General features: G+C 57.6%; 1 protein-coding gene across 1 annotated transcript; it reads right to left on the bottom strand.

Moving 5' to 3' along the window:
- Window positions 1-2411: 2411 nt before the first annotated feature.
- Window positions 2412-9007, bottom strand: LOC139361320 (serine protease 27-like). The gene is made up of 5 exons (XM_071089938.1): window positions 8962-9007; window positions 5353-5379; window positions 4573-4735; window positions 2945-3216; window positions 2412-2578 (listed from the first exon to the last, which is right to left on the bottom strand). Exons 1-5 carry the CDS (start codon window positions 9005-9007, stop codon window positions 2412-2414), a joined length of 675 nt encoding a protein of 224 aa, XP_070946039.1.
- Window positions 9008-9367: the final 360 nt, after the last annotated feature.

Raw genomic sequence — 9367 nt, 5'->3', positions numbered from 1 at the left:
CCTGTAGTCCCAGCTACTCGGAGGCTGAGGCGGGAGAATGGCGTGAACCCGGGAGGTGGAGCCTGCAGTGAGCCGAGATCGGGCCACTGCACTCCAGCCTGGGCCACACAGCGAGACTCCTCTCAAAAAAAAAAAAAAAATTCAAGCAAGTGACAAAAGTCAAGAGGACGACAGGGAAAGCTGGGCTCTTGAGGAACAAGGCACAGCCACGCCGGCGATTAGAGAATCAGGAACCCAGACTCGCCTCCATGTCCCTGTGCCTGGAGCCCACGGACCCAAGGCTGAGAACAGGCCCCTTCCTCACAGCAACCACCCAACAAATGAAGAGGGCGTTAAAATCCAGAAAGATTTTTATGGTTTTTTGTTTGTTTGTTTGTTTGTTTTTGAGACAGAATCTCACTCTGTTGCCCAGGCTGGAGTGCAGTGGCACAATCTCGGCTCACTGCAACCTCTGCCTCCCAGGTTCAAGCGTTCCTCCTGTCTCAGCCCCTCTAGTAGCTGGGATTGCAGGCACATGCCACCACGGCCAGCTAATTTTTGTATTTTTAGTAGAGACAGAGTTTCGCCATATTGGCCAGGCTGGTCTCGAACTCCCGACCTCAGGTGATCCACCCGCCTCAGCCTCCCAAAGTGCTGGGATTATAGGCGTGAGCCACCGTGCCCAGCCTGTTTCCACCTTTTGGCTTTTGTGAATAATGATGCTTGAACTTGGGTGTACAGATATCTGTTTTAGACACTGCTTTCAATTCTTTTGTGAATATACCCAGAAGTGGAATTGCTGGATCAAATGGGAATTCTTCATTTAATTTTTTGAGGAATAGGCAAAATGTTTCCCAAATTTTTAAGAGAAAATTAATGACTAAATATTGAAGATAATCCAACTTCTAAAAATGCCCTTAATTATTATTATTATTATTAATTTTGGAGACACAGTCTTGCTCTCTCACTCAGGCTGGAGTGCAGTGGTGTGATCTTGGCTCACTCCATCCTCTGTCTCCCAGGGTCAAACAATTCTCCTGCCTCAGCCTCCTGAGTACCTGGGATTACAGGTGCCCACCACTACACCTAGCTAATTTTTGTAATTTTAGTAGAGCCAGGGTTTCACCATATTTCCCAGGCTGGTCTCAAACTCCTAACTTCATGTAATCTGCCTGCATTGGCCTCTCAAAGTGAGATTACAGGCATGAGCCACTGCACCTGGCCAGCGGCCCTTAGTTATTAATATTCAAGTCCATTCTTTTTTTTTTTTTTTTTTTTTGAGACGGAGTCTCACTCTGTCGCCCAGGTTGGAGTGCAGTGGCCGGATCTCAGCTCACTGCAAGTTCTGCCTCCTGGGTTTACATCATTCTCCTGCCTCAGCCTCCCAAGTAGCTGGGACTACAGGGGCCCGCCACCATGCCTGGCTAATTTTTGTATTTTTAATAGAGACAGGGTTTCACCGTGTTGTTCAGGCTGGTCTTGAACTCCTGACCCCAGGCGATCCACCGCCTCGGCCTCCAAAAGTGCTGGGATTACAGGCATGAGTCACCACGCCTGGTGGTTTTTTTTGTTTGTTTTGTTTTGTTTTGTTTCTTTAAGTTATAGTATGTTCGTTTTTTGTTTTTTGTTTTTTGTTGAGATGGAGTCTTGCTCTGTTGCCCAGGCTGGAGTGCAGTGGCATGATCTTGGCTCATTGCAGGCTCTGCCTCCCGGTTCACGCCATTCTCCTGCCTCAGCCTCCCGAGTAGCTGGGACTACAGGCGCCCGCCACCATGCCCAGCTAATTTTTTTGCATTTTTTTAGTAGAGACGGGGTTTCACCGTGTTGCCCAGATTGGTCTTGAACTCCTGACCTCAGGTGATCCACCAGCCTCAGCTTCCCAAAGTGCTAGGATTGCAGGCGTGAGCCACCGCGCCGGCCTCTACCTTTTTTTTTTTAAATATAATGTATTTAATTGTAGGCTTATAAAATTTATTTATTTATTTATTTATTTATTTATTTATTTATTTATTTATTTTTTGAGACGGAGTCTCGCTGTGTCTCCCAGGCTGGAGTGCAGTGGCGTGATCTCGGCTCACTGCAAGCTCCGCCTCCCGGGTTCACGCCATTCTCCTGCCTCAGCCTCCCAAGTAGCTGGGAGTACAGGCACCCACCACCACGCCTGGCTAATTTTTTGTATTTTTAGTAGAGACGGTTTCACCGTGTTAGCCAGGATGGTCTTGATCTCCTGACCTCGTGATCCGCCTGCTGCAGCCTCCCAAAGTGCTGGGATTACAGGCATGAGCCACCGCGCCCAGCCCGGAATCTGCTTTTTCGAAGCAAGCTGCTCAGCTGGTGGAATGCACAGCCCATGGAGCAGGGCATGATCCCACCCTGCCCTGGGCCCGGAGGCGGGGACTGAGTCCCCGTGGACACCACATTGCTCCCACCTTTCAGGCGTCCTTCTTGCCCTCCTCAAAGCCGGCGCACAGCATGTCATTCTTGATGGTTTTAGGTTGATAGCCAAATTCGGCGTCTTTGCTGTAGAGCAGGTTGCACTTGGGCGTGTCAATGATGGGCACAGCGAGTTTCTGCAGGATCCGCGGGTTGGGCAGGCGGTCTGGGGAGGGTCAGAACGGCCCGGGGCTCAACAGACTTCCTCATCAAGAACCCACGGCCTCGGGAACCACCACTCCTTCCTGCCTGCCCTTTCCTCATGTTTAGACTATCTCTGGCCTAGGGCACTGTGGGGCAGACATCCTCCCTCCTTCCAGGCAGCAGGCTGGGCCCTTTCTGTCCCCGTCTCCCTTCACCCCCTCTTCCTTCTGGGTCTGCTGCTGCTCCCCTCAGCCCCACCTATGTGAACAGAGACCGGGTGTGTGTATTAATACAGCAACAGGAAGACTGTGGGTTCAGAGTGGCCCCCAAGCCGCCCTGGGCCTTCTTGAGGCACATCCCTCATTATTTCCTAGCCGTGTTTCCTTACCTTGTTCACTGGAGCTGCCCCAGCCAGTGACCCAGCAGTTCATGCCCGTCTCAAAGATCACCGAGGGGTCGGGCAGGCGCACGGGGAGGATGTAATTGGTGAAGGACACTGGTTCCTCCAGCTCCACGAGGGCCACGTCGGCACTGGAGGCCATGCCCTCGTACAGGGGGTTGCTCTCCACCCGCCTCACCCGGGCATACACAGCGTGCGGCCCTGGCTGCACTAGCTGCCTTGCCCCCAGCAGGACCTGGTACAGGGACATCTCAGAGGTGCTGGCGGGAGAAGCAGAGAGGCCGTGTGAGGCTGCCCCTCATGTGGGGACAGGCCCAGGAGGGGCTGGGGCTCCTTCTCTGGCCACCATCGTGCCCCACACCTCTCTCTGCATGCTGTCTTTGAGAGCCATCTCTAGGACAGCCAGGTGTAGCAGTGATGCATGTTTACATTGAAGCCAGACCGCCCTCCTCAGATTTCCACCTCCACCCCTGGCCGCTGTGTGACCTTGGGGAAGTCACCTAACAAGTTCTCTGTGACGCAGCTTTCGCATCTGTGCTATGGGGACAGCCACAGTGCCTACCCGAAAGGCTGGCTGGGAGAGAACTACCCTCCAGGTGCAGCAGGGCCAGCACCACCTGTGGGCCTCTGGCAGGTGACCTGCCCTCTCTCAGCCCAAGTTTCTGATTTTTTTTTTCCCCTTAGAGACAGAGTTCTCATTCTGTCACCCAGGCTGCAGAGCAGTGACACAATTGTCGCTCATTGCAGCCTCCAACCCCTGGGTTCAAGCCATCCTCCCACCTCAGCTTCCTGAGTACTTGGGACCACAGGCACCACTGCACCTGGGTATTTTTTTTTTTTTTAAGTAGTACAGATAGGGTCTTGCTATGTTGCCCAGGCTGGTCTTGAACTCCTGGGTTCAACTAATCTGCCTGCCTTGGCCTCCCAAAGTGCTGGGATTATGGGCATGAGCCACCGTGCCTGGCCATGAGTATCTGAATTTAAGATGTGGGTTTTTTGTCATGATACTCTTTTAAAGATGAAGAAGAAAAAAGAAAAAAGAAAAAGATGTGGGGTTTAAAATAATTAGAGCTGTGGTGGTGAGGTGTGAGGTGAGGAACTTGAGACACACAGAAGGTGTGGGGCCAGGTGGTTCATACACGGCAGAGGGCTGGGTGGCCTGGCCTCTGCTCAGGGCTTTCTGGGGTGGCTCATGTGGGTGAGGGGAGGAAGGGCCATTCTGTCTGGTCCTTGGGCTTTGTGAGCAGAGTTCCTCCTGGGAAGAGTGTCGTGGAGCTGAGGTGTATGCGGGATGGGGAAAGGACAGGACAGGCCGGTGTGCAGAACCTGCCGGCGGCTTCCGCAGGGACCCACAGGGAGTGGGTGGAGGGGATGGAGGGGGTTGGAGGCCGTGCGAGGCGCCTCCCGCGGGCGGGAGCAGCGGTTGCAGTTGGAAGTTAGCCCTGGGGTTGGACCTAAGGGAAGCATCTGGCTGGAAAGGAGGCGGGGCTGGACCAGGAGCCCCCAGGGAGGTCACCCGCAGGACTTGGCGCGGCGGGCGCTGTCCGCGGTGCTGAACCGGCCGCGCGCGGGGCGCTGTCAGCGCTGCGGGCGGGGGCAGGGGCGGGCGGACTCACTTGGGGAAGCAGTGCGCGGCCGTCAGGACCCACCGCTCCGCGATGAGGCTGCCCCCGCAGAAGTGGCTTCCGTTGCGCTGGATGCTGACTTGCCAGGGCCACTCGCCCTCCTGCGCGTCCTGCCCGCCCACCATTCGGTTCAGCATCCTGGTGTGCCCACAGGCTGGGGGAGCATGGGGTGTGGGTGGGGGCGCTCACTGGGGCTGGTTCCATGGCCGAGGCTCAGCCCTCAGCCTCACACTCCAGTCCTCGGCCCTCCTGCCCCTGACCTGCCCGAAGACCTTGGGGAAGTGCGAGGCCTGAGCTTCTGGGCAGCCTGGGATACAGGCAGACCCTCCCTAGTTGCCCCCTGAGTCTGGCTCTCCATGCGGGGAAGGGCAACCTAACAGCTGCCTCGTGGGGGCCACAGAGACACTGAGATAACCCGGGAAGGGTCTTGTCCTAGGGCCTGACCCAAACAGGCACCTGGAAGGATGGAACGGGTGTCATGCCCTCTGCAAGGGAGCCACCCAGAGGGGGCCGGTCACTTTTCAGGGTGATCCTCAGACCCCGCCACCCTTGTCCTGCGCTGCGCCTCAATGCTCTGTGCTGGCCATCCTGCTCCCATGTGGACCTTCCTCCTCCTCTCCTTTCTGGGCTCCAGTTCCACGCAGCCCCCACTTTCCCCTCCTCTGGAATTCTCCAGTGCCCTTTGCGTTCCAAATTCCCTCTCGGTGTGAGTGTCCCTGTTTCAGTCCAGCCGGCTCCTGTCCCTCCCACCCCAGGGCCTTGGGTGCTTACCTGTTGCTGCCTTGGCCACCTGAGACCCTGGAAGTGAGGAGAGGGTGATCAGCCAGGCCAGGTGCAGCCTGGCCTACCCTCCCCAACCATGCAGCCCCTCTCCACTGACCCTCCCCTGCTCCGGAGGACTCCAGAAGGACAGTCCACAGAGGGACCTCACAGGAGAGCCCAAGGGCCTGCAGTTTCCCCCCAGGGCTGGCTCTGCCATATGCTCAGGCCCAGGCCCATGGGCCAGAGCTTATCTGCAAGGGTGGATGCTCCTTGCCACATGGGGAGCCGGTCAGGAGGTGCCAGTGAAGGGATCCCCAGGCTAGATGTCCCCTTCTCATCCTGGCAAGGGTTCTCTCTCTCCACACTCCCCACCCATCCTTGTCTGGAAGTTTCTGGGGAGGGTCCAGCCTTCAGCCCTGACACTGTGGGGTTGGCCTTTTCTCCTGGAACAGCTTGGAGCAGAAGAGGCCCGGGAACTGTCTCTGCATTTGAGCTGCCCAGGCTCTCTCACAGTCTGCTCCAGAATGGGCAGGTCTTCTTCCCCAAGTCTCACTTTGGTCCTGAGGCTGAGGCTTGAGCCCCACAGGCTTCTCCCTGGCCTCAGGGGGGTAGAGAAGGTACAGTGGTCTGCATTGGCCACCAGAGATCAGCCTTGTCAAGATTCCAGAGTCCCAAGAGCTGACCCCTCTCCCAGGCATGCAGCAGGCTCTGCAGGCGAGACCCAGGACCCCCTGCTGGACTGTGCAAGGGGGACTTTGGGGCGGATACGGTGAGGGGCCAGGAAGAGAAGTAAGGTATGGGATCGTTCAGGGGAACCAAGGATGGGACATTGCCTCCCACACCGAGGACACAAAGGACCTCTTGCTGGGCCTTTAACCAAACACTGGAGCCTCTACCCCAGCTTGGAGACCCCAGTCAGGACCACAGTGTACAGCCCCAGGGGTAGCAAAGCCTGGAACTGCCTGGCCTTGAGTCCTCTCACCACCCCTGCACTCCGTGCGTCTGCTTCTGTGGGGGCAGATTTGCCCGTAGCTGGGCGGGGGGTTAGAACAGGCACCTCCCCACATCTCGGCCCTCAGCTTCCCCTTAACCTCCAGTGCCTTCTGGGACCCAGCCTGGCTGCTATGGACCATGTCTTCGCTCCGCCTGGAAAAGATAACCAGTTCCCTGAAGTCAAGGGGCTGTGGGGACAGGAAGTGGCCATGGAGTGCTCAAGCACCCCGAGGGTTTTTACGGCATCCTCTTCCTTCCTGTCTGGCTCACAGTCTGGGGGGCACCTTCCCCAACACCATTGGTGGGCAGAGACACCCCTGGGGGGTGCTGGACAATAAGGCAGCAAGCTGCGAGGGGGCAGCTGTGGATGGGCAGGAGGAGGAGGTAGAGAAGGTGCAGGGCAGGCAAAGGGGTCCCCTGCAGATGCGGGGTCAGGAGCAACGGGAAATGGAGAGTCTGCCCTGGATGCTCTGCTCATTAATTTGTGCTAATTAGGTGCCCTTTTAAAATGCAAACACCCCCAGGAGGGTTATTCCCTGACCCCCCCCCAACCCCGACCCCTTGCTCCTTCCAAGCCTGAGGATCCTGCTTGCAGAAGAGCGCATACTGTCAGGCCTTCTCACCCTCTGGGAGTCTGCAGAAGCTGTGTCTCTATGCTCCCGGCCTGAGCACTGCCCCCTCCAGCGATGCCTCCTCCCCGTGCAGATCCTTCCTTCCTGAAGTAACCCTGTACTTCTCATTTAGGCAGAGTCTTCTGGCCTGTGAGTGCTTGCTCCCCTCACCCCACAATCTGGATGCCCTTCCCCTAGTCTCTGTAAATCCTAGTCTTCTTTTTTTTTTTTTTTTTTTTTTTTTTTGAGACAAAGTCTCACTGTGTCACCCAGGCTGGAGTACAGTGGCACAATCTCAGCTCACTGAAAGCTCCGCCTCCCGGGTTCATGCCATTCTCCTGCCTCAGTCTCCCAAGTAGCTGGGACTACAGGTGCCCACCACCGCGCCCAGCTAATTTTTTGTATTTTTTAGTAGAGACGGGGTTTCACCATGGTCTCGATCTCCTGACCTCGGCCTCCCAAAGTGCTGGGATTACAGGCGTGAGCCACGGCGCCCAGCCAAGTCCTAGTCTTGATCTAGAGATCAAGGCCCAACTGAATGCTGCCTCCTCCAGGAAGCCTTCCTTGCTGCTTGCATTGTCTATCTTGGAAGCCCCATACTCTCTCTCTAGCTCTCTGTCCTTCTGATGGGAGCTCTGCCTACAACACCCTGGAGCCAGAATCAAGTCTTATCTTAGCCCAGGAGCTCCAAGAAGGCAAAGGCTGCGTCTGGGGGACCTGAGCTCAGGAAATGTGTGGAGAGACACAAGTGTGGCTGTGGGGGCTGATCGGAAATGGGTGATGTGGAGAGCTGAGCCCTCCAGGGTGGGCGCCTTGTGGGGGCTGGAAGCAACAGACAGGGGTGCCGGGGATGTCGGGAGCATTGTTTGGGGCCTGGGCCTGTGATTCGCTGGTAGCTGGTGGGGATGGTGAAGCCTAGGACTCTAGTGGGTGCCAGCCAAAGACCTGGTGGGGGTGCCACCCTGGGGCTGGGGGTGAGGACGCATCCAGGAGTCCAGCCTCTGGTCATAGCTGTTGGTGAACCAACTGCTAAACTCATTGCCCAAGAGTTTTGGCAATGACCTTGGTTCCTCACCCCGCTCAGGGGCAGTCACTGCCTTCCACCTTCTGTGCAGATGGCTCGCTCAGAAGGCACCATCATCCTTGTGCTGGGAGGCTGGGGGGGATGGGGTGGGGGAGGCCGGGCCAGAGGGGCCACTCTGGTGCCCTCCTGCCCAGGAGAACTAGGAAGCCAGGAGTCCTGGCTAAGCTGCAGCCTGGGATGACCCGACCCAGCCCCGGGAGGTGACTTGAGGACAGGGAAGTGTGGTGGCTGCCGGGCTGGCCAGGCTAGCCCAGGAATGTGAGAGGGTTTCCCTGACAGAGAGTGTCCTGACCTGCAGGGAGGACCTGGCAGGTGGGGCCCCCTGGTTGGCACCTGCTATCCCTGACCCAGGACTGGGAGACGGCACAGTGGCGCATTGCCAGTTCCTCTGTCAGCAGGGGATAGGGCCCTCTGCCACCTGCACCCCCTGCCCCCAGCTCTCTATTGAGCCCGCAGCCAGCCTGCTGGGGCTTCCAGGCACAGGCAGCAGCCCTGGCTCGGCCACCCTCCCACCCCAAGAATGATGGTCCAGGCACTTGGAGCCTGAGTTCACATCCTGCACATACGAGGCTTCTGTCCTCACCTAGAGAATGGGGGGAGAGGCTGGAGAGAATGAAGTGGCAGGAAGCAGGGAGCCTGGCCAGAACTGGCACACCAGAGCCCACGGAGAGGCATGGGAGGAGGCCTTGCCCAGTTATGGCAGTGGGGTCCTCTGCGGCCTGTGTGCACACCTCCCACCCTGCCCTCCCCACTTTGGGCTCCCCAGTTGACACATCTAGAGCCTTCCCACCTGCTCAGGGGCAGGAGGGATGGCCTGTCCCACAGCCCTGGCCTGTCCCAGGGAGTAGGGGGCTGAGCTGAAGCCTCAGGCAGTGCAGCGGGGCCTGTTGGGCGACTGCAGCTCCCCGACCCTGCACCTTTGTCACTCACCAAAACACAGCAGCAGCAGGAGCGGCACCGCAGCGGGACGCCTCATGTCCTCAGGCCTGGCTGGGGCACAGGGCTGGGGTCGGCGGTGGCAGAAGTGTTGAAGCAGGAGCGAGGTGCAGGCTCCATGAAATGGAGTTTTATGCTGGAGATGAGCACAGGCCCGGCTATGCTGCCCAACCCGATGGCCCGGCCTGTCCAGCTCCTCTCCTCAGGAAGGAAGCGCCCAGAGCGGACTCCTCTGTGACCTGGCCCTGAACCCTGAGACCCCCGGGCAGACCCCTCAAGTCAGCGCGGCGCGGGGTGCCGTTGGCCTTGGTTCCTGGACCCTGAACACCCAGCACACCCCAAGCTGACCGCGGTGCACGCGAAGTCCGTCCAGCTTCATTCATTATTATTATTTTATTTA

This window comes from Macaca nemestrina, unplaced genomic scaffold (genome assembly GCF_043159975.1).
Source record: "Macaca nemestrina isolate mMacNem1 unplaced genomic scaffold, mMacNem.hap1 Scaffold_173, whole genome shotgun sequence".
NCBI classification, from domain to species: domain Eukaryota; kingdom Metazoa; phylum Chordata; class Mammalia; order Primates; family Cercopithecidae; genus Macaca; species Macaca nemestrina.
This window is presented reverse-complemented; position numbering and strand designations above follow the sequence as displayed.